Raw genomic sequence first — 23,464 nt, 5'->3', positions numbered from 1 at the left:
CGGCATATGAAGGGTACTTCTGGGAATGTGTAAGGCTAGTACTCCACTCGGTGCCGGCGCCGGCGCACAAAACTCGCTCCACACGTTTCATACCCCAGGCTCACCACCACATCAAGGTGGGCGCACGGTCACAGCTGTCACAGAGATGCAGGAGGCTCGGCGCGCCTCCCTACCTGCACGCGCCGCACTCGTCTACCCACACGCGCGGTGTGCGCTGCGTCGGAAGTGGGGTGACGCGGGCAGAACTGTGAGGCCCGCCTCGGGCTGCTCTCCTGAACTCTGCCTACGCCGCACTCCTGCACAACCGACCTCGTCCCCTATCGCAGGCGGGAGAGCTGGGTCGGTCAGCCGCTCGCCGCCGTCCTCGCGGCCACGCGGTGTATCCGCCTGGCGTGCGCGACAGGTGCTGTCGCTTGAGTGCTGACTCAGAGAGAGCGCGCGCCGGCTGAGGCTGCGCACGAGAGCACCGCAGGCGGCGAGATGGATGCGAGAGGAAGGCGCACGCGGCGCGCTCTTTGGCCTACGTGAGGCCAGGCCGACCGTTACTCCACGCGCCACACCAGCCCGCGGCTGACACGGCACGCGCCGGCCGAGGAGGAGAGTCAAGACGCCGCTCGACGCCTCTCGCGAGCGCCGTTGCCGGCTAGCAGAGACGGAAGACGAGGAGGTCGGTCGGGCGCCGCGTCGAAGGAGCGGGGGGCGGCGTGGGCGCAGCCGACCCCGCCGGCGCGAGGCGTCGCGACGGCCGCCTTGAGTGGAGGTCCCTCCGCCGAGGCCGTCTCGCCGAAGGCAGCCGCTCGGCAGGCTTCCGGCTCGCTTCGGCCGTCGGCAGAGGGGCTGCCGAGGAGCACGCAGCCGCGGGTGCACCTGGGCCGGGAGCTGGCCGCCGGAGGGAGCCGCACGCAGCCGGGGTGGGGCGCGGCGGCAGCCGTCCCATTTCGCACTGTGGAAGACACGCGAAATGGGACGCGGTCTATCGACGCCTCACAGCCAGACGGTTGTTTGCTACAACACCCATATCCTGCACACACCAGCGTTTTAAAGTGAAATCGTCAAGAGAAATCGATGCCCCGGGCTGGGCTTTGGGGTAGGCAGCCACCCTTTCGAAGGTGAGGCGTATCTGCCGACCTGTGAAGACGCTTTACTTGCGAGCAGTGCGTGGACCAGATGGCACGAGGGCACCGCAACATGGCTAAGGAGGCAGGGAAGCTTCTGCTCCGAGACGGCCGCTCAGGACCGCAAAATGGTGTTCCTGAAGGTTGTGTCAGTCGGGCTGGCCAGTCCCCGGGGCCTGACGGTCCAATGTTTCCCTCAAGAGTACTTCTCCCCTACCCCACCCTTCCACTTTAGATGTGTCGGACCATACGCCGGGTACCCGGTAGTGGGGAACGGCGCCAGCAGCTGCTGTGTCCTGCCGTCGCTCTTCGTCCGGGGTGTGTACATGCTGCAAGTCTCCGTGCCCGCCGGCGCATCTGCCGGGGACAGCTTCCCGGTAATAGATCCGGCAACTCAGGTGCAGTTTGATGCGGTCGTGCCGAAAGGACTCGGGCCGGGCGACACGTTTAATGTCTCACCGCCGGGCGGAGGCGGCGGCGGCGGCGGCTCGAGCAGCTCGCCGCCGGTGGCGATGGCGGCGCCTGCACCTCAGCTGTTGACTGTGGCGGTGCCGTCCGGTGTCGCCGGCGGGCAAATGATGCAGGTCGCGACGCCGGGCGGTCTCATGAATGTGATGGTTCCGTCAGGCCTGGTGGAGGGCCAGTCGTTCACCTTTGAGGTGCCGGCCGCGCCTCCGCCCGCGGTGGCGCAGCCGGTCGTCGCGCAGCCCGCGGTGGCGCAGGGCTTTGCGGGCGCGCCCCAGCAGTACGCGCCCGCGCAGCAGTACGCGCCAGCGCAGCAGTACGCGCCGGCGCAGATGCAGTACCCGCCGCAGCCGCAGTACCCGCCGGCGCCGCAGACCGAGGTGCACCACGTGTACCACGATGGCCCGCCGGAGATGTGCATCGACCGCAGCGACCCTGAGTACATCGACGCCTTCCAAGTCGCCGGATGCTGGTGCGACGCCCTCGCGCGCCTCTCGGGCCCGCTCTCTCCCCCCGCTTCACGCAAAAGGACACCCCCGATCCCAAGACGCACACAATACACAGACCGTCGAGAAGGGAGAGACAGCGACGACAGTCAGCAGGCAGCACTGGGCCCCAGGAAGGCGAATGCGAGGACAGCCTCTAGTGCGAGCTCTAGTTAGTGAGTTCATACACGCACGCAGGCAGATCGCGACTACAGTATGATGCCCACAGGGCCCCCAACAAAGAAAGAGGAGCCGACCGACCCTCTTCACCAGACGACCTCTTGCCGCAGGTTCGTCACCGATGTGTGCGGCTGCTTCCCGGGCTGTGAGCAGTTCGAGGCCCTCTCGCCGGACGAGGTCCGCCCCCGCCCCCGCCCCCGCCGCCGCCATCTCCGCCCGCCTCCCCCGCCCCCTCCCGCGCCCCTCCCGCCCTCACCCCCACCGCGCTTCCCGGGCGACAGATCAAGACGGGCGAGTGCATGTGCTGCCTCGGCGTGCTCCCCGCGTGCAACGACGTCTACCCGATCTGGGGCCGCGTCGGACCCCGCATCTTTCGCCACCCGCACCTCGGCGAGATGCACTTTAACGGCACCAACAAGATGCACGACACTTGCCACTGCAAGATCTGCTGAGCGCCGTTGGCCGACGGCCGCGGCGGCCTGGCCGACTGTCCTTTCCCGCTCTTTGTCGTTCTCGGAGCCGCCAGCGCGTGAGGCGCGCGACTCTCCGACATAATGCTGTGGAGGGCAAAAGCGCGTGTGTGTGGGCAACGGCGATCGTTCATTACCAGATGTAGAGTCGCGGCCAGTCGATAAAAAAAATAAATATTCTTAGCTTCAAGCCCCCCTCCGAGACTAGGGACAGTCACCATCCGTACACAGGAGAGATGGGAGTGCGCCTCGCCCCCACTTGCCCTGACTACACAGGATAGCATGCCCCGATAACGGCGACACATAGTGGGGGACACTGCGCAAGGAGGGGGTGCGAAGGCTCATTGGGGTACTAGGTGGGACCATGAGGGGGGGTGGGCGGGGTCCTGTGGGGGTGAAATGTTGCGCGGCGAATTCGAACCTACCCCCTCGCCGCGCCGATCCTCACGCGGAGGGTAAAACCCTGTGGGACAAAACCCCTCCGCGGTCGGCAGTCTTCAGAGTGGACCCCCCCCTCCCCAGCCTCCCCTGTGCATCTCGCACCCCCCCCCGCTCCCCATCGGTGACTCGCGAAGGACACGGACACTCGGGGTGAGGGGGGGTCCCCCAGAGAGGGGGCTTTGGGGCATTGTTGGGTTGATCGCTCGTGCCGATCTCGGGTCGATCTCGGGTCGATCTCGGGTCGATCTCGGGTCGATCTCGGGTCGATCTCGGGTCGATCTCGGGTCGAACTCGGGTCTCGGGTCGGTCTTGGGCGGGTCGGTCTCGGAGTGGTCTAGAAAAGAAAAAAATGGGGCGAGATGAGGCGAGATGAGGCGAGGTGAGGCGAGGTGGGGGGCGAGATGAGGCGAGGTGAGGCGAGATGAGGCGAGGTGAGGCGAGATGAGGGGCGAGGTGAGGCGAGATGAAGCGAGGTGAGGCGAGATGAAGCGAGGTGAGGCGAGATGAGGCGAGATGAGGCGAGACTAGGAGGCGAGATGAAGCGGGATGTTGTGTGGCTGCTTGTGCTGCCAAGCAGGCAGCACAAGCAACCATACAAGTGAGCTTTTGGGTTGTGTGGCTGCTTGTGCTGCCTGCTCATGAGCAGGCAGCGCAAGCAGCCACACAAGTCAGCTTTGGGAGCTCTCGGCGACGCCCAATGCGTGCGCCGGTAGGGGGGAGTGTGTGCGCGCGTGTGTGAGATGTGGATTGTGGCGGGCTGCTGCTGCTGGTGGGAAGTGTGCTCTGTGTGTGGCGCTGCGCTGGCGTGCGACGCGCGCGTGCTGTGTACGTGTGCGTGTTGCGGTCGCGCGCGCGTCTGCGTGTGCTGCGCGCGCGCCACTGGTGTGTGCTGTGTGCTGTATTCTGTTGTGCGCCTGTTTGTGCAGCTGGGAGGCGCAGGCTTGGCTGGCAGGGCTGCGCGGCGGGCTGCGGCGCGCTGCGGGTGGTTGTGCGCCTGCCTGGCGGTGTGCGGCGGCCGCTCAGCCCGCCCGACCGGGTCGTCGGCGGCCCAGGGCGCGGGCATGCGGTCTGCGCTGCATGTGAGGCTGTGTGCGCGGCTGGCGCGTATGTTTCCGTGCGGCGAGGGACGCGCGTATGTGTTCACGCTGCGGGCGCGGGCGGGCGCGGAGGGCGGCGCGGTCTCACCGCGGTCCGACGCCCGTTGGTCTTCTGCGTGACGAGGGTGGGCGCGCAAAGACCTTGCCGCCATCGCGTTGCCGCGAAGGGAAAAAAAAAGTATAATCAGCTCGCGGCCAGTCGATAGTAGAGGTGGCTTGCTCGAGCTTGCTTGCGTTAGCTTTCGATCGCGATACGGCTTTAGCATTAGAGCTCTAGGGGGGTCACGGAGGAGCGAACTCCTCGGAAGTGTGAGTGAGCTACGTACTATGCATGTAAGGACTGAGCTCTGAGGTGACAGTGAGATCTTTTGCGGTGTGTGCGCGCGCCGCTTGTGCCGAGCTAGACCAGGGCCGGCTTTATTCGCTCTTTGCTCTAATGTCTAAAGCCGTACGCCGTGCCCCTTTTCACTCCCTCATCCAGGAGATCACACACACTAACAGCGCCGCACACACTGCTGACGAGCGGAAACGTCCCTCTCGCTCCCTCGTCCCAAGCCTACTCCGGCGCGGCGAGCAGCGCGCGCAGCTCATCGCTCGGCCGGAACTCAAGGCTGGCCGCAGCGGACGCCTCCTCGAGCGTGGCAACCTACAGTACGTCGCACCCTGAATGCTGAAGGCTATGCTCGGCAGCTATGGACGGCGGCTCCCGCGAGCGCGGCAAGCCTTCTCGCGCAGCAGGGCCAGCGAGCAAGCCAGCGGCGTCGACATCCACGCCTCGTACACGCACGTCTCGGGCTCGGTTACCTAGGCCAGGCAAGGTAGACTCCTCCACACATACAAACGTGGTGGGGCAAGGGCCAGGCAAGCCCTCGCGACTCCACGTCTAGGCGACAGGAGCCGCACGGCATTCAAAGTGCAAGGCCACAAGTGCACAAGTGCACGTCGGTCACCTCCAGCAGCGCGTCCTGCTCGCCACACTCGAAGTACAGAGTTGCGCGCCGCACGGCTCCGCCGCCACACGCCGCGCCGCCCTCGAACCGCATCGTGCCGAGCTCGCTTGGCGTGCGGCCCGCCCGCGCCAGCTGCGACGCCCGCTCGCCAGAGACTGGCTCCCAGCGCGTGAAGTTGCCGAGAAGTGTCTGCTGCCGCGAGGCGCGGCCACCCGGGCTGCCCTGCCGCATCTCTTGGAAGGGGCACGCCTGCAGGACCGCCGCGGCGCACTTGCCGTCGCTGCGCCACGCTATGCTACGCGAGCGGCTCGTGCAATCTCGTGCAATCTCGGGCGACTCCGGCGAACGTGTGGGCTCCGAGCAGAGGACGCGTGCGCGCCATGCAGAGAGTGTGCTGGGGGTGCGAGGGGGAGAGGACGTCCGGGGGAAGCGCGCGCCTTGGAGGTGGAGGCAATCTGGTGCAATCTGGTGCAATCTGGTGCAATCTGGTGCAATCTCGCGCAATCTCGCGCCTTCTCGCCTTGTAGGTCAACCCCGTGCAGTCTCGCTCAATCTCCCACAATCTCGCGCAATCTCGCCTTGTAGGTGAACCCCCGGTCCTCCGCCTCGAAGCATCGCCCGTGCAGCTGCCGCCACTCAAGCCCGGCGCCGTACCTAGCCTCGGGCAGCCTCGGCTGATCTCGGGCAATCTCGAGCGCCGCACGTAGCTCGAGGCTGCCGCCGCACCCGCCAGATGCTGCAATCGCCTCCTTGGGCGCCAGCTGCCGCTCCGCCTCGCTCGCCTCTTGCACGGCCTCCACGGCAGCCTAGGAGGGGGCGGGGGAAACGTGAGGAGGAGCAGGTGTGGGGAGGGGGGGCGCGCAGCGAGGAGGGAAGCGCAGCGAGGAGCGTGAGGAGAGGAGGTGAGGGCGGTGCCACCAGCGAGCGGTGGCTACGGCTGCGGTGGCTACAGATTGGTGGCTACGGCTGCGGTGGCTACGGCTGCGGTGGCTACAGATTGGTGGCTACGGCTGCGGTGGCTACGGCTGCGGTGGCTACAGATTGGTGGCTACGGCTGCGGTGGCTACGGCTGCGGTGGCTACAGATTGGTGGCTACGGCTGCAGTGGCTACGGCTGCGGTGGCTACAGATTGGTGGCTACGGCTGCAGTGGCTACGGCTGCGGTGGCTACAGATTGGTGGCTACGGCTGCGGTGGCTACGGCTGCGGTGGCTACAGCTATGTGGTGGCTACGGCTGCGGTGGCTACAGATTGGTGGCTACGGCTGTGATGCGGCCTTGTGCGCTGCCCGCGCCGCCTCCGCCTCGTCGTGCCGAAACGGCTCGAGCAGCTCGAGCGCCGCGGCGACCTAGTCTCGGGTCATCTCTCGGGTCCTCTCGGGTCCTCTCGGGTCCTCTCGGGTAGATCTCGAGTGATCTCGGGTAGTCATCTCGAGTGATCTCGGAGGCAAGCGACGCACCGCCGCGTCGTCGAGCGGACTCTCAGTCTCTGCCAGCAGCTCTCGCGCCGCCTGCGCGAGCGCCGACGTCGCGCCGGCGCCAAGCTCCGCGTGGAGCACCTACAGAAAAAAGAAAAGAAATGCCCACACAAAGAAAGACGTCGCGCCGGCGCAAGCCCCGCGTGGAGTGCTCGTAGTACGGCTCTCAAGGCGCCGCCGTCCTCCTAAACAAAGGCGTGCGCCCCTCAGAGAACGGGAAACGGGCCGCCGCCGCCGCCACCCCACGGCGCCGACCGGCAACGGCTCGAGCAGCTGCAGAAGCGCGGCCTCATGTTCACGGGCATGACCACATGCCCCTGCGGCGTCGCAGACTCCGCCGCCGCCGCCGCCGCCCGCCGACTGCCCCTTCTCCGCCGCCGCCTCGTCGCGCGCTTTCATCGCGACCTGCCCGCGCAGCTGCCGCCCCGTCAGGGCGCGGGGTCGGCCTCTCCGCTAACTCTGCTCCGCGTGTGTGGGTGCGCAGCGGCCACCCGAGTATGGGTTCGGGTACTGTGTAGGTTGTGGTATAGTGGCGCGGCCATACGCTTCGACCAGGGCGATCTCGACCTGTTCTCGACCTGGTCTCGACCGGATCTCGACCGGATCTCGACCGGATCTCGGGTGAGACATGCATCTAGACGCCGCCTCAAGCAAGTCCGCAGAGTCCACCTCCTCCGCCGCCTCCTCGAGCCCAGGCCGCTCCACGAGCAAATCGTACATCCGGTCCACGCCTACCGTCGTGACGCCGCCCGTGTCGGGGCGTGAGCACACACCAAAGGTGGCGCAGGATCGCAGCGCAGCGCTCGAGCCTGCCTCAGAATACTGCCTCAGAATACACCAGCGTCAAAATGCCCAGCGCGGCATCGGGCGTGAACGCGGGGCCTCGGGGTGCCCCGTGTTCTGGAGCAGCGCGTGAATGAGAGGTCCATGGGCACAGTGACTGCAGCTGAACGCAGCCGAGTACTGTTGAGCACGTGTCCTCTCGAGCGCTGGTAGGAATGCAGGGAATACTTTCCCCTGCATCTAGGGTGCACACACCCTCGACGCCCCCCCACAGCGCGACTCGCACGAGCGCGCGCAGCGTCATCCCCGCGTCGAGCCGCTCCACGCCCAGAGACGTCTCCACCTCCCCCGCTGCAAGCCTGGCAGCCCTCCCGTCGCGCTTTGAAGCCTCGTCCGCTTCCGCCGCCGCCTTGGCGTCGTGCAGAGCGTCGATCGTTGGCGTTGCCGTCGCGAGCTGCGCGCGCGCCGCCGACAGCCGCTCTGCGTCGCTGCTCGCCGCCTTGGCTGCAGCGATGGCTAGCTCAGCGCGCCGAAGGCATCCGCGCGAGAGGGCGCCAAACGCTTCCGTCGCGAGGGCGATGCAGCCGTTGGGGCAGTCGGTGGAGTTGGCCTCGTCGGAGCCGTCGCAGCAGTCGCACACCCCGTCGTTCACCCGGGAGGAAAAAATCTGCTTGGGCTTGTGCGGCAGGTTCCGGCACACATAAATTGTGTCGGCGCAAGCCCCTGTCGCTGCCTCGTCGCTGCCATCAGCACAGTCGCAATAGTCGTCATTGAGGTAGGCACCCGGGAGCGCTCGGCCGTCACACTCGAACGCCGCGGAAACGGTTGCGAGTGCAGCGATCGTCATCGCGAGTGCGTTTCGTGTCATGGCCGGTGTGAGAGCGTGCACTGGAGCGGGCCGCACAACTCAGCACGCGCGCACGCACGCGCGGAGCGGAGAGCTGAGTCACCCTGGCACCGTTTTTTCTTTTCGGGGAATTCTTTTCAGGCTCCGGCGGTTCTTAGATTCGTAGATTCGTTCGTTAGTGACGCCTTTTGCAGCAGATTGGAGCGAACCAACAAACGCTCTCTCTCACAGGACCAAAAGAGGCACAGGCAGGAGGCGGCGGACCCTCAAAAGGTGCCGTCGTCCTCATACTCAGTAGAGGTGGGCACGATCGGGGGGGCACACAGTCTCTGACACGAGAGTCGAATCCACACGAGCACACCGCCCCGCGTTACTCTCCGTAGCCTCTGTATGTATGTAGGAAGGTGAAGAACAGCCTCTAGGCGGAATACGCCGTAGCGCGTAGGCGCGTAGCGCGTTAGGGGAGATAGAACAAATCAGTGCCCGCATGGAAAAAGCTTGAAACGCAGACCCCACAACCACACCGCAAAAAATACTGACGGCAGCGCGATCTAGATCACGGAGCAGGGAAGAGCCGTGGAGTGGTAAAGTAGCATCGGGGAAGCGCGCGGCTTCGCTACTTCTTCTTCGTCGACGGCGGCGATGCAGGCTGCTCGCCTGCTTGCCAGCGCGAGGCCAAGATTCCCAACGTCGAGAGCCAGAGCAGCCAGTTGAGTCCGACGCAGCTCGCCATAAAGAAGAAGGGCCCAGGCGTCCCAGGTCCAGGTATGACGCGCCCATGGGGCGCAGGAGCATGTCTGCTGACGTCCTTTTGGGTTTTGGGTGTTTCACGCTTTGTTCTTTCTTTCTTTCCTTATGCGTCGTTGGTCTGACTGTGTTTGAACTCAAACAGGATTTTGGAAGGACGATCAGGGACAAAGGGTAAATGGAGTGGTGAGCGCATATGTCGGGTTTTTCTTTGTTCACCAATGTCCGTTTTTGCCAGCGCCGCGCGCCGCACGCCGCCTCCTCCGTCGACGGAGCGCGGCGGCGATATCCCCGCAAGCATTCGGGAGGCCGCCACGGATGGCCAAGCGGGAGCGGTGCTGGCGTGGCTCGACGGCGGCGGGTGGGTGGACGAGACGTTCGAGTACACCTTTGGTGACGGCTCTCGCGCGAGCGGCATGACGCTGCTAATGCTCGCAATGGTCGATGGCCACGCGGAGCTGGCCGAGGCGCTTCTTCGGCGCGGTGCGGACGTGTCGTTGCAGAAGAGCGACGGTGGCACCGCGCTGGGTCTCGCCGCCGCGAACGGCCACGAGAAGCTGGTCGAGCTGGCGTTGCGGCACGGCGCGGAGATCGATCAGGGAAACAAGGTTGGCTGCACTGCGCTGATGACCGCCGTCTACCAAGGCCACGAGCGGGTGGTCGACACGCTGGTCCGGCACGGCGCGGAGATCAACCTGCGGGACAACGACGGCAACACCGCCCTGATTTTCGCCGCTATCCACAACCATCCCGCCGTCGTGCTTCGCTTGCTGCGGGCGGGCGCAGACATGAAGCTGCGCAACGTGGACGGTGAGACAGCGCTGCAGATTGCCAAGGAGGAGGGCCACACCGAGTGCGTCGAGGCCTTCAGGACGTATCTCGGGGAGGTGACGGCAGCTCGCAGCGAGGCGCCGTCGGCCGAGGCGGGGGGTGGCGCAGGGGCGGGCGGCGCACCCGCAGGCGAGGCGGCGGCGGGCGCCAGTGCCGCGGCCTCTGCTTTGATCGGCGAGGGCGGCGTGGAGGCCGCGCCGGGCAGCGAGGCGGTGCCAAAGGAGGTCGTGCTGGCGGCGGAGCGAGGAGACGAGTCGCCGGTGCTGGCGTGGCTCGACGGCGGCGGGCGGGTCGACGAGAGGTTCGAGCACACCTTTGCTTGCGGCTCCCGTGAGAGCGGAATGACGCTGCTGATGGTCGCGATGGGCAATGGCCACGCGGAGCTGGCCGAGGCGCTTCTGCGGCGCGGCGCGGACGTGTCGTTGCAGAAGAGCAACGGCGGCACCGCGCTGACTCTCGCCGCCGCGAACGGCCGCGAGAACCTGGTCGAGCTGGCATTGCAGCACGGCGCGGAGGTCGATCAGGGAAGCGAATGTGGCAGCACAGCGCTGATGAGCGCCGCCTACAAAGGCCGAGAGCGGGTGGTCGACACGCTGATCTGGCACGGCGCGGAGATCGACCTGCAGGCCAACGACGGCGGTACCGCGCTGATGCGGGCCGCCCACTTCGGCCATCCCGCCGTCGTGCTTCGCTTGCTGCGGGCGGGCGCAGACATGAAGCTGCGCAACGTGGACGGTGAGACAGCGCTGCAGATTGCCAAGGAGGAGGGCCACACCGAGTGCGTCGAGGCCGTCAGGACGTATCTCAGGGAGGTGACGGCAGCTCGCAGCGAGGCGCCGTCGGCCGAGGCGGGGGGTGGCGCAGGGGCGGGCGGCGCACCCGCAGGCGAGGCGGAGGCGGGCGCCAGTGCCGTGACCACTGCTTTGATCGGCGAGGGCGGCGTGGAGGCCGCGCCGGGCAGCGGAGAAGCGCCAGAGGAGGTCTTGCTTGCGGCTGAGCGAGGCGAAGAGGCGGCGGTGCTGGCGTGGTTCGACGGCGGCGGGCGGGTCGACGCGACGTTCGAGTACATCTTTGGTGACGGCTCTCGTGCGAGCGGCATGACGCTGCTGATGCTCGCAATGGCCAATGGCCCCGAGGGGCTGGCCGAGGCGCTTCTGCGGCGCGGTGCAGATGTCTCGTTGCAGCACAGCAACGGCGGCACCGCGCTGAGCCTCGCCGCCGCGAACGGCCGCGAGAAGCTGGTCGAGCTGGCTTTGCGGCACGGCGCGGAGATCGATCAGAAGAACAACAACGGCGTCACTGCGCTGATGAGCGCCGCCTACAAAGGCCGAGAGCGGGTTGTCGACACGCTGATCCGGCACGGCGCGGAGATCGACCTGCAGGCCAACGACGGCGACACCGCCCTGATTTTCGCCGCCTACTACGGCCATCCCGCCGTGGTGCTTCGATTGCTGCGGGCGGGCGCAGATTCGACGCTGTGCACTACGGAGGGCAAGACCGCGCTGCAGTACGCCAAGCAGGAGGGCCACGCCGAGTGCGTGCGCGCCCTCAAGGAGCATGCGACGGCCAAGGCGGCGGCAGAGAAGGCGGCGAAGGAGGCGGCGAGGGCTGCGGGCGCGGCAGAGAGGGAGGCGCAGAGGGCGGCGGAGGAGAAGGAGGCGGCGCGGCACGCCGACGAGCTGCTGGCGGAGGTCGAGGCGGAGAAGCGCGCCAAGGGCAAGAAGGGCAAGAAGAAGAAGAAGGGTGGAGGGGCGGGCGCGGCGGGGCCGTCGCAGGAGGCGGAGGAGGGCACCGAGGCGCCGTTGGAGGCAACCGCAGCCGAGGCCGCAAAGAAGGCCGAGGAGGAGAGAATGATGAGGCTTCTCGAGAAGTGTCACGAGGAGAGGATCCGGTTCGGCATCACGGCAGAGAGCCAGGCGGCGGCGTCGGCAGAGGTGGCCGATGCGGTGCGCTTGGACGCTGCGGCGGACGAGGCGGAGGAGGAGGCGGAGGCGGACAAGGCGGAGGAGGTGGCTGCCGTGGCGGCGCTGGCGGACGCCGAGGTGGCGAGGGCGGAGGCCAGGGCGGCGCATGCGGAGGCCAGTGCGGCGCATGGAGAGGCCAAGGCTGCGTTTGAGAAGATCAAGGCGTCGCTAGAGGCGGCGGCGGCGGCGCTGAGCGGGACCGGGTCGGCGCTGGAGGGGAGCGAGACGGCGCTGGAGGGAAGCGAGACAGCGCTCGAGGAGGCGGCGGCCGCTGCGGAGGCGAGGGGTGCCGCTGCGGCCGCGTCAATGGCCAGGGCGGTTGCAGCCAGGATGGCGGCGGATGCGGCCCAGGAGCGCTCCTAGAGAGTTGCTCCTGCTGAGAGGCCACGGCCGCTGAGACTCAACATTGCTTGTGCGCACGCGCGCTGCCTCACTCAGCGCGGCGCGGGCGGGGAGTTATTGTGTGCGGGTTGTGTCTGGGAGGGAGGGAGTGGGGGCGCAGGAGCATGTCTGCTCACCCACGTGCACTGGGCCTTGCACTTTGAATGCCGTGGGGCGCTCCTGCCCGTGTCGGTGTCCGGGCGTGGAGATGCGATGGTTGCCCCCCCTTGCCCCACCACTTTCGACTTTGTGTGTGTGGAGACCTTATCTTACCTGGGTCCTGGCGAGAGTACTTTTTTTCAGTCCGGTGTCCCGTATTTCTTGCAGCTCGGCGGGCGGTACACGTGGGAGGCATCCGCGTGCACGAGCTCGGCCATAACCTCGGCGCTCGGGCTGCACCACTCGGGGCTGATGGACGTCGACGGCAACGCGCTCTACGAGTACGGCGACTACTCGGCGGTGATGGGCTCGAGCGCGCGCACCAACTGCCCGGGCTTCGCGATGCCCAACCTGATCACGCTCGGCTGGCTCGAACGCAACACGCACACGCGCGACTGGGGCGGCGCGGCCATCGTCGCCATCTCCGACCTTCGCGTCGACCCCTTTGCCTCCGGCTCCGCGGGCGGCGCGCTCGCGGCCGGCCGCGCATACGGCGTGCGCCTCCCCGTGGCGGGATCGAACATGGCCGTGTGGGTCTCGTACCGCACGGGCGCAGGGCTCGACGCCACCCTCTCGAGTGAGGTCAAGGGCCGGCTCTCGGTCCATTACGCGCCCGCCAGTGGCGAGCGCAACACGCTCACGTATGCCCTCGGCTTCCCTGCCGTCGGCACGCCCTTTGTGGTCCGGCCGCAGCGCGCGTGGGCCGCCTGCTCGAGCGGCGGATGCGTGCATGCGCTGCAGATGTGCACCGCCGGCGCCACCGAGGCGATGGTCGCTCTCGTCGTCGAGGACTCGGACGACGCCGCCATCGCCGCCGCGCAGCGCCTGTACGCCATAACCTCACGACTACCACCCTCACCACCGCCGCCGCCATCGCCGCCGCCGCCGCCGCCATCGCCGCCGCCGCCGCCATCGCCGCCGCCGGCGCCGCCATCGCCGCCGCCGCCGCCATCGCCGCCGCCGCCGCCGCCATCGCCGCCGCCGCCGCCATCGCCGCCGCCGCCGCCGCGCTCGCCGCCTTCGCCGCCGCCGCCGCCATCGCCGCCGCCGCCACCGCGCTCGCCGCCTTCGCCGCCCTCGCCGCCCTCGCCGCCACCGTCTCCGCCGCCTTCGCCTTCGCCGCCGCCGCCGCCGCCCTCGCCGCCGCCGCCGCCATCGCCGCCGCCGTCGGAGCCGCTGCCGCTGCCGCCAGAGCCACCTTTGCTGCCTCCGTACCTTCCTGGCGAGGCGCCTGCCCCACCGCCGCCACTTCCGCCACCAGCCTGCTTGGCTGCACGAGGACCAGCAGAGGTGACGGGGGATCTTGAATGGGGGGAGCCAGTTCCTGACGGCCAGCCGAACAATCACCGCCGGGATGCAGTTGTGGTTTAATCGCAATCAATACACCATCCACGCTGGTACCGTCGACCCGTGCGCCGACGGGCTGGAGTGGCGGGCGCTCGGCGTCAATGGTGCGGCATCCTCTGCGTCGCCCACCTTGCTGGAAGCGGGCACCCTCTACTTTTGCTCGTACTCCAGGGATGGTCGAGTATGCAGATGGCACCGCCCTCCCAACTCGTTGGCCAGAGGATGGCTCTGCGCCTGTGGTGGAGACAGTGGGCAGCAGGACCGCGACCTGACAAAGGATTTTGTCGGCCGGTGGAACGGGAACGGACAGGCGTACGACGGATGGGACTTGCTTGTCGACGCCTTCCAAAGCAACGCGGATGGCAATCAGTGGTGGTCCTGCTACTATAAGTACTTTGCGCAGGGAGAAGGCTACACGCCGAGCATGGACGCTGGTATGCAGTTCATCACGACGAACAGGGTCGGCTGGGCTTTCAGCTCGGGGCTGCCGTTGCCATCACCACCGCGGCCACCGCCATTGCCACCGCAACCGCCATCGCCATCGCCGCCGCCATCGCGGCCGCCGCCGCCATCGCCGCCGCCGCCGCCGCCATCGCCGCCGCCGCCGCCATCGCCGCCGCCGCCGCCGCCATCGCCGCCGCCGCCGCCATCGCCGCCGCCGCCGCCGCGCTCGCCGCCTTCGCCGCCCTCGCCGCCCTCGCCGCCACCGTCTCCGCCCTCGCCGCCTTCGCCGCCGCCGCCGCCGTCTCCGCCCTCGCCGCCGTCGCCCCCTCCGTGGTTCGCACTTGCTCCGGACTGGCTGGGCCTCACACGAGGGGAGGATGTGATCGGCGTCAGCAGCCTGCTATGCTTCCTCATTGCCTTTGGAGCGCTCACTTACTTGGCTGTGGCGGAGTCGCCAAACGCTTCGGGTCGGATCGCGGCGATCGTCGGGCAAGATATCCCGGATCCTTGGGCGAAGGCAATACACGCCGTCGCGGGCCTGCCCCTCTTGTTTTGGACGTTCGCCGCTCCAACCATCTTGTTCGTTTCCTCCTCGGGAGACGCGACCCTGACGAAGCCCATCGTAGCGGATATACTTCGCGTCGCTGTCTTCGTCACGGCCCTGCTCAGCCCAATCGTCGTGTGCCTGACAGCTGTTGGCTTTGCCGTCGGACGTCGTCGCCGCCTTCCAACCTTTCCGAGGAACCGGCTCCGGCTTTGGTCACGTATCAACTTGAGACCACTGGGTCTTTGTGCTTCTTGGTGTCGTGTTCCTGCTGTTCTGTGCGATGCCAACCATCGGCTTGGGCTTTCTGTTTGGGGCCGAGCCGCACATCTTCAGTTGGTCTATTCCCTTGAAGTTGCTCGGTCTCTGGCCGTCCTTACGGGGTGTGGACCCTGAGTTGACCAGGGGTTGTGCGCCGGGCCCTCCTGCTCGGCTCCAGCGAGTAGACAAGTCTTGTCATCAACAGAGTAGAAGGATCTGACCTCAGGGCCGATGTGACCAAGCGCTGGTAGCGTGGTTTTACCTCACACCCACGGTCTCACAGTGTGCCGGCAGTCGCCGAGCAGTGTCGCTCACACAAGCCGCAGCACAAGTGACTGAGGGCCAGTGAGGGCGAGCCCATCGCTGTCACAGCTGTGACAGCCGCACAGTAGGCTGTGTCAACTGTGCAGAGTGTGTGAGCAGCAGAGGAGCTGCTCTCCAGGCTTCTGTCGCAAAGAGCTGCATGCCACCGAAAGCGCTGTCGAGGTTCGCCGAGCGCGGCGCAGGTTGGAGGAAGCCGCCACCGACGAGCGCGTTGGAGTATTCACTCCGGACAAAGACGGCCGCACGCACACGAGCTGCGGTCGTGCGGCCGTCATAGCGGCGAGGCGCGGGACCGTCTGTGGCGAGGTGGGTCGCGTCCTCCGATTTCCTCAACTCACGGTCCGCTCCCTCTATCTACATGATCGCCACGGCGGCTTTGTGCACGAAGCTCGTGCGAGCCGGACTCGTGGTGTGGTGGATACTCGTGTACCCTCAATACGATTGACGCGGCGTCCCGCCCGTGCCGCCCACACCGAGGCGTCCTGCGCCCGATTGAGCGGCTTCCGTGGCCCCGTCCGTGGAGAGAGGGTGCCTGCGGCTCCCCGGCGAGGCGCTGGACCGATCCTGTCGCTCTGCGCCTCCGCAATCCTTAGATCTTTGGTACGATTGTGAGCGCCGCCGCTCATAGTCCTATATCAAGATGTAGGTTGTAGCGTGTAGCGAGCGCTACTCTGCTCGCAATCGGTCCAATCGGACACATACGGAAGCGGAGATCGTAGAACTTTGTGTGAGGGGAAAATACGGTTCGCTACCGGAGAGAGGCATGCACTCTAGGGATTACATGCGAGCTGTCAGCCGAGCTCCGCGGCGAGCTCGGCATCCAGCGCCGCCTCGAGCGCCGGGTCCAGCCTTGGGCCTGGCCGCGACTCGGCCTCTACCCGGTGGGGAGGAGGCGCGGGTTGCGCGGGGCGGTCGGGAGGCGCAGCGAGGAACAAGCTCCAGCAGAGCTCGCCGAGCGACGGAACCGAGACGAGGGACATGGCGGCCTACGTGGTGAAAAACGTTGCATGTCTGACTAGTCGCGATCTCTGTCTGCCTGTCCGTTCTCGACTGTCCGAGGCGTGTGATCTGGGCCCGGGGTTGTCTTTTGCGTGAATGCGCCAACCTGGGGGCGGGAATACAGCATTGTGCAGTGTAAGAGCACCGCGTGAAGACGAGGGGTGCGAAGACAGCGAAGACAGCGGAATACGGCGGTCCTGTCGAGCGCTAGCTGGGAGACAAGAGCACGATCTTCTGCTTCTAGACCTGGACACCTCACCCAAGGTCGCGCCGCCGCCACCAGGGCCGCCGCCGGTAGGGCCGCCGCCGTTTGGTGCGGTCGCCTGCTGCGCGGAGCCGTTTGGCGTGGCGGCGGGCGGCTGCCCTGCGGGGTCGGGCAAGACCCACGCCGGCAGCTTGATCAGCTTTGGAATCAGCGTCGCCAGCGGCACCGCCGGCGGCGCGGCGCCCTTTCCGTTTCCGCCGCCGTTGTTTCCGCCGCCGTTGCCGCCGTCGTCGTGGGCTCTGTCCGGCGGCGGCGCGGGCGGCGCGACAAGGGCGCGGAAGTGCCCGTCGAGGGCGGCGAAGGCGGCGTCGAGCCTACGTGCTGAATACGCCGACATCAGGGCGGGAGGACGGTACCGTGCAGAGCACGCAGAGCACTGTGTGAAGACGAGCGACAGACGCAGAGTGAGTAATGTCCAGACAGATACGGGGAGATACGGGGAGATACGGGGAGATACGGGGAGATACGGGGAGATCTTCCGCTTCTAGGGCGGCGAGCATGTCGGACAGGGCGGCGTGGAACTGCTCGCCGCTGCACGCCGACCGCGACTCGGAAGCGAGCGTCGCTAGCTGCGGGTCGCCTCCGCCTCCGCCTCCGCCTCCGCCTCCGCCTCCGCCTCCGCCTCCGCCGGTGGGGGCTGCAGGGTCGTCGAGTCGCGGCTCTTGCAGGAACGCGTGCGCGATCTCCCCAGATCTCGATCTCCCCAGATCTCGCGGCTCTTGCAGGAAGGCGTGCACGGGCGGCGTGTCTTCGCTGTCGTGCGTCCCCTCGAGCTCGTCGCGTACCGCCGCGACGATGGCGGAGAGCTCGTCTGCCGACAACGCCGCGTCGAGAGGCAAATCCGCCACACGCGCCTCAGCGGCCCGCCTGACCCGCGCCAGCAGCGGCGCAAAGCCGGAGGAGCAGAGATGGTCAGCGGAGAGGAAGGCGAGCTTGGCCGCCCTGCTCAGCGGCTCGCCTAGCGCGCCCGCGCAACGGTCGGGCGACGCCCGAGGCGCCCGTGCTCTCGGGGCCGGCCCCGCTGTTCCCTAACTAATTCTCGAGCATGTCTTTTCTCGGGCCCGGCAAGCACGCCTCCGCTCGCTTCCCGCTCGGCGAGGTAGTGGCGCGCGACGATGTTGAGGCGGACGCGCAGGCGGAGCGCGAGGAGGGCGAGCACGTACACTGACCCCACCGCCCGCGCGAAGCCGAGCACCTTGAGCTCGCGCCACCCGCCGCTGCCGTCTGCCTCGCTCCCCTCGGCGCGCATCCGGGCGCGGACTGGCTTCGGGTCGAGTTGGCTCTGGACCTGCGCGCGCAGCGCCGCCACATGCCGCTCGAGTAGCGCATCGCATTCGCGCTGCGTCACGCGGAAGTGCTCGTGCAGCCGCTCCTCACTGCGCCGCGTAGCAGCGGCGCCGCCGCCGCCGCCGTCTGCCGCGGCGGCCCCGAGAAGCTGCTCGAGCAGGAGCTCTTCGAGGCTGCGGCCGCGCCGCCACAGTCGGTAGGCGGTGTACGCGCCCGCAGCCGCCACAGAGACGACGGCGACAGAGCGCTTGTGTCGCCAAAGCCATCGCACCAACCCCATGGCTTTTCGCTCAACCGCTGCAGGCCCAAAGGGCCCGGGGGGCGCCCCCCGGGCGGGGGGCCCGGGAGGGGCGGAGGGGGCCATGCGTTGTTCTCGAGGTTCTCGAGGTGGATATGCTTTTCCCGCGTTGGGTACCATGCGTTGTGAGAAGAATCAACTGCACCAGGGCACCCTCCTTAAAGGCGATGGGGTCTAGATTTGGAGCGCTCGCCGAAGAGGAGTAAGACAAAATAGCGCCCGTGATTGCCTGCTCGCTGCCCGCACTCACAGACTCCATAGACCATACCCGAAAGAAAGAGAGAGGAGCTAGCTCCAGCAGGAGAGCTCTGGGCCGGCGCGGGGGCCCCAGAGGGTGTCCATGCGGGGGGGGCGATGGGGTCCCATGGCCCGCCGCAGGCGCCGATTTTTTTGGGGGGGGGGGGGGTTGGCGATTTTTTACTTCTTTATGTTTTCATGGGAATTCGGCGTACCTGCGGCCATGCTATCACGCCTTGCGACAGCCTGTCGGCGCTGCTGACCGTGCCCTGATGCACAATTGATCACCTGCATAGCTCGCGGCCTTAGTATCAAGCATTCAGTGACGACCTGATCGTACGGCCAGTAGGAAGGTGTCCTTCCATCGTGTGCACGCTTCTGACGCAATGCGCGTCGCCTCGGATTGGCTGCTGGCACTCTCGAGGCTATGCCTACACAGCCTCGCGCGCATGGGCAGTCAAGAGGGACCACGCACCTTCTCAGGACAGCGCCGGTGCCTCTCTCTTGGACCGGCAAACGTGGTGGTCTCGTGTCACCGATGTGGGACCAGTGCGGCATCGCGCCATCGACAGCTCTGAACTGCGCCTCACCACTGACCGGGAAGGCCGCCAAGTGGGCCAGCACAGGTCGCACATTGTGGCAGCAGTCAGCAGTGCATGGCTGATAGCTAGAGCAGCAGCGTCAGGGTCGCAGGGTCGGATCGTGTCAAGCCTCTCGCCCGGCCGGCCGCGTGCAGACGTCGGCCTGTCTGCTGTGGAGTGATCTGTCGGCGGTCAGTACGACCGATCAGGTCGGAGTTTTCTGATGGTTGGAGGGTCTATCTGTATGTACTCCTCGAGATCTCTCCAAATCTTCCCTCTACTTAACCGTACTTAATCGGGAAGTTGGTGCTAATAGAGACTAATAGAGCCGGAGCCCCGTTTCCGCACTGCTGTCTGCTGTGCGCGGCGCACGGTGTGGGCCGGGGGCCCCCGCGCCACCCCAGAGCAGGAGAGGTGACGAGGGAACTGAGGTAGTGGGGAAGGCAGCCTCGATCGCCACCCAGTCGGTACGAAATAACGACAAGACCAGGGCAAGGGCAAGGGCAGAGGAGCGAGATAACGAAGAAGCAGCAACCAGCAAACCCGAGGCCGAGCGGAATGCCGTTTTGCCGAAACCGCGCGCCGTTTCTTTTATACATTATCGTTGTTGGACAGTATCCTGTTCCTGCTCACATGACCGCCATCCCCGAGAGCGTCTCGTACGAGGACGGCGCCACGCGCACGCCGCCAAGCGGCCAGCGCGCGGGACGAACCGCTCCGCTCCACACACTCGCACGTACAAGTGGGCGGGGTGGAGGAGGGGGGGGGGGAGGGGGGCGGACGGACGGGGAGGCGCTCAGACGCCCATCCGCTTCCACGCCTGCTTCACCTTGTCCGCCGCGACGAGCGTGATCATCGCGTGCGGCGCGATGCGGAAGTAGTAGGTTGGGAAGCCGGCGTAGAAGCGGAGCGGCCCGCCCGCGCGCAGCGTCTGCAGCGCGCAGTCGGCAGACGACGCGTACTGCAGCCGGCCGGCGGCGTCCGGCTTTTGCTTTTGGATCTGCGTCTTGACGTAGTCGAAGGGGAGCGAGAAGGCGCTCGCAAAGAAGCCGGCGATGGCGGAGGCGGAGAAGATGAGCGCGTTGCCCTCGAGCCCCGCCTGAGAACAGTGCCGTTCCTTGTGAGAGCTGCTCGTCGGTGGCTGATGCGAATCGGGCCTCGGCCGGGCGGGGAGGGGGGGAGAGAGGGGAGGGGAGAGGGGCGGGGAGGGGGGGGGAGAGGAGAGGAGGGGAAACGAAGAGAGGGGAGGGGAGAGGCGAGGCGGGGGCAGGGGAGGCGAGGAGGGGAGAGGGGAGGGGAGGGGAAGGGAGGGGAGAGGGGAGGGGAGAGGGGCGGAGGGGAGGAGGTGCTTCTACATCTCCTCTCTCTCCGCCTATCTCCGCCTGCTTGAGGTGCTTCTTCGCCTCCGTGTTGCCGCCCAGCATCCCGAGGTTGAGGCCCATCGCCCGCGTCGCCGTCGGGCCAGCTCCTGCGCCGTGGGAGGGAGCACCGCCTCAACGGCTTCGTTCATGACTCGCTGCTACGTGGTGCTCCCGCCAGCGCGGGGGCGAGAGTGCGGCCTCGGGTGTAGAGTACTACTCAGCGCACCGCCGTCACTTCACCACGGCTACGAGTACGGGCGGGATATGCGGCTGACTGCTGCCGACGGCAGCCGAATGCGCGTCTCTCGGTGCTAGGCGGACTTGAGATCTGGGGAGATATGGGGAGATGCGGGGAGATGTGGAACCTTTGAGAAGGCCGAGCGGGCCCTCGTGCTTCACGATCGACAGCAGCGCAGAGACCACCGACGAGTAGCCGCGCCTGTTCACAGCTGCAGGTGTGAAGAGACGCTGTTCACAGTTCCTTGAGACCACCGACGAGTAGCCGCGCCTGTTCACAGCTGCAGGTGTGAAGAGACGCTGTTCACAGTTCCTTGAGACCACCGACGAGTAGCCGCGCCTGTTCACAGCTGCAGGTGTGAAGAGACGCTGTTCACAGTTCCTTGAGACCACCGACGAGTAGCCGCGCCGCTCGGCGGGCGGGAGCATCGAGTCGGCCTTTGGGGGGGGGGGGGGGTAGTTGAGCGTTTAAGAGAGGGCGTGTGTGTGTGTGTGTGTGTGTGTGTGTGTGTGTGTGTGTGTGTGTGTGTGTGTGTGTGTGTGTGTGCGTGCGTGTGCGTGTGTGTGAGTGTGAATGTGCGACGGGGCGCCGCCTGCATGCGCACGAGGGAGAGGTCGGCTGGGTTGCCCACCACCGCAGCGATGCCGCCCGCCGCGAGCGCGCACAGCGCCTGTCCTCACAGCACCGCGTGGAGACGAGGGGCACGAGTGCTGTGAAGACAGCGGGATGAAGACAGCGGGATGCGGTCGAATGCGGCGGAGTTCGCGTCCTCTCGGGACCCAGCTGGAGTACAAGAAGATACGTCTTCCGATTTCTAGGCGAACAGCGCTAGTGGAGATACGGGGAGACCATGGGAGATGTGGGTAGATGTGGGGAGATGTGGGGAGATGTGGGAGATGCGGGCGCCGTCTGGTGGAGCGGCAACGGCTTGCCGCCGTTTGCTTCCTTGGCCTTGTCGGTAAAGACGTCATACAAGCCGAGCCTGTCTGCCCGGGGGCGGGGCGGGGCGGGGCGGCCGGCACGGTGGGGCGGAGGATAGGAAAGGAGAGGCGGGAGAGGAATGAGGCGGGAGGTGGAGGGGTGGGGCGGAGGAGGCGAGGAGAGGCGGGAGGTGGAGGTGGGGCGGAGGAGGAGGAGAGGAGAGGCGGGGAGGGCCGGGGTGGGGCGGAGGAGGAGGAGAGGCGGGGGGTGGGGCGGGTGAAGCGCTCCTGCTGCCGGTGTAGACGACTTGGCGGGTGAGCCCAGCAGATAGGCCTGCGTAGAGCGAGGCGACGCCCTCCTCGGCGATCATCTTGGAGGCGATGCCGACGGGCGAGGCGGCGGCGCCGGAGGCCGCATTCAGCTGAATCCGCACCTTGATCATGTCCATCGGCTCTGCGTGGGGCGGAGGGGTGGAGGCGTGACGTGGGTTGTGCTCCTACCGAGGCAATGTGGGAGCGCTTCTGGGCGACACGAGGCAATGTGCTTCTGGGCGGCACGAGGGATGTGGGAGTGCTTTTTGGGCGGCACGCACGAATGCAGCACGTCGAAAAGCAGCCCGCGATCGAGCCGGTGAGGAAGGGTTTGGCCGCAGTGAGGACGGATTTTGCCTCCTGTTTTGGCGGTGCCGCAACGATCTGCGCACCCGTGAATACGGTCGTGTTTTCCGTGCGGAAGGTGTTGAGAACAGGCATTGTCGAGGCTATGTCGAGGCTATCAAAGGGATAGATGAACTGCGCCGTGATGTCGCCGAGCTAGCTTTCAACCCCCCACAAACTCTTTTTCTTTTTGCTGGGCCTTTGGTTTCAACCCCCGCCGCCGTGAATTCTATCGACTACATTGTGTTGGGGCAGCTCCCGGCAAACGTGCAGCGCCAGCCTCGACATGCTGGGCGTCCCGACCGACGTGCACGTGGTCCAGCGCGAGATCTGGAAAGAGTTGAGTTCTGTGTGTACGTGAAAACGCGGACCGCACGGTGTATAACGTTAACGAGAGTCGTGTATGATCACCGCGCGCTCTGCAAGCCAAGGAATCTCGAAGAAGCTGATTCCTTAAACGAAACAGAGGTGACAGCATTTGCCCTATTGCAGGTATTCAAGCAAGAGTGTATGCAAACAGCCAAAATGTATGCGAGAGGCGGCGACATCACAGATTGCATTTTGCTGGCGGCACTGAAGTACCAAGCGCGTACGTTTTTTGACTTAAGTGACTTAGAAGAAAAGGTAGCTCATGCAAGGGCAAGCATCAAGCATGGCATGGTCGAGGGGGCAGTCGAAGACGGCGACGAAGATAGCAGCCCCGATGACGACGAGAGCAGCAGTGTCGATGACGATGGGAGGAGTGACACTCGCTCGAGAAGGCAGCTGCAACAAAGAAGAAGACAACAGCACGCCTGCAGAAATTGACGAATTGGTCAGGCATGTTGATTCCGTAACTGAGACGTGGTCTCAAGTGGCATCCGACAGACCCAATTCAGATGTTTGTGAAGCGTATCATCTCAAAGGTTGAGGACGTCGCTTGATGTGCCCCCCCCCCCCCCAAACTCCCACCCCCTATTTTGGACACAGCGGTGGGGTCTTAGACGTGTTTGGGTGGTCTGGGAACCCGGGAAGGGGTGGCGGGTGCATTCAGCATTGCGGGCAAAGAGCTAAAAGTCATTTTATTAAACTACGATCGTGCCGAGCCGAGCGCGTCTCTCCCCACTCTCGAATCATTCGGCGGAGCATGTGATGATCGGCGAGGCAAGTGTGCTGGAGCTCCTCGCCCGTCATCGGGCTCGTCGACTTGGTCGCGAGCCAGCGCTCGATCGCCGACCGCTCGTAAGCATGCCCGTCCGCCGCCATTACCGGGTTTCTCATGACCTCGGTCGTGATCGGGCAGATGAAGTCGGCCGGCGGCTCCTCCTCTTC

The 23,464-nt window shown here is 66.3% G+C and overlaps 5 protein-coding genes across 5 annotated transcripts; 1 reads left to right on the top strand and 4 right to left on the bottom strand.

Moving 5' to 3' along the window:
- Nucleotides 1-4,666: 4,666 nt before the first annotated feature.
- On the bottom strand, nt 4,667-8,308 carry EMIHUDRAFT_463291 (hypothetical protein; the record flags this gene model as incomplete). The annotated part of the gene is made up of 11 exons (XM_005779604.1): nt 4,667-4,899; nt 4,977-5,057; nt 5,204-5,452; nt 5,782-5,857; nt 5,930-6,009; nt 6,478-6,549; nt 6,661-6,759; nt 6,831-6,863; nt 6,934-7,083; nt 7,348-7,409; nt 7,717-8,308. The coding sequence occupies 11 exons, from the start codon at nt 8,306-8,308 to the stop codon at nt 4,810-4,812; spliced, it is 1,584 nt and encodes a 527-aa protein (XP_005779661.1). The 3' UTR covers nt 4,667-4,809.
- Nucleotides 8,309-10,807: 2,499 nt separating this feature from the next.
- EMIHUDRAFT_463290 (hypothetical protein) lies at nt 10,808-13,761 on the top strand (the record flags this gene model as incomplete). The annotated part of the gene is made up of 2 exons (XM_005779603.1): nt 10,808-12,168; nt 12,559-13,761. Exons 1-2 carry the CDS (start codon nt 10,984-10,986, stop codon nt 13,759-13,761), a joined length of 2,388 nt encoding a protein of 795 aa, XP_005779660.1. The 5' UTR covers nt 10,808-10,983.
- A 2,260-nt stretch (nt 13,762-16,021) lies between these two features.
- On the bottom strand, nt 16,022-17,850 carry EMIHUDRAFT_434994 (hypothetical protein). The gene is made up of 4 exons (XM_005779602.1): nt 17,649-17,850; nt 17,073-17,532; nt 16,564-16,888; nt 16,022-16,296 (listed from the first exon to the last, which is right to left on the bottom strand). Exons 1-4 carry the CDS (start codon nt 17,821-17,823, stop codon nt 16,102-16,104), a joined length of 1,155 nt encoding a protein of 384 aa, XP_005779659.1. The 5' UTR covers nt 17,824-17,850; the 3' UTR covers nt 16,022-16,101.
- A 1,923-nt stretch (nt 17,851-19,773) lies between these two features.
- OMT1 (2-oxoglutarate/malate translocator) lies at nt 19,774-22,249 on the bottom strand (the record flags this gene model as incomplete). The annotated part of the gene is made up of 8 exons (XM_005779601.1): nt 19,774-20,064; nt 20,333-20,445; nt 20,704-20,777; nt 20,985-21,013; nt 21,169-21,246; nt 21,483-21,558; nt 21,785-21,950; nt 22,090-22,249. 8 exons carry the CDS (start codon nt 22,247-22,249, stop codon nt 19,774-19,776), a joined length of 987 nt encoding a protein of 328 aa, XP_005779658.1.
- A 1,005-nt stretch (nt 22,250-23,254) lies between these two features.
- Nucleotides 23,255-23,464, bottom strand: EMIHUDRAFT_59184 (hypothetical protein; the record flags this gene model as incomplete). Its single annotated transcript, XM_005779600.1, has 1 exon — nt 23,255-23,464. A coding segment is annotated over one exon (210 nt), but the record flags the coding sequence as incomplete, so codon positions are not given.

The sequence above is a fragment of the Emiliania huxleyi genome, assembly GCF_000372725.1.
Source record: "Emiliania huxleyi CCMP1516 unplaced genomic scaffold EMIHUscaffold_23, whole genome shotgun sequence".
In the NCBI taxonomy this organism is placed as follows: domain Eukaryota; phylum Haptophyta; order Isochrysidales; family Noelaerhabdaceae; genus Emiliania; species Emiliania huxleyi.
This window is presented reverse-complemented; position numbering and strand designations above follow the sequence as displayed.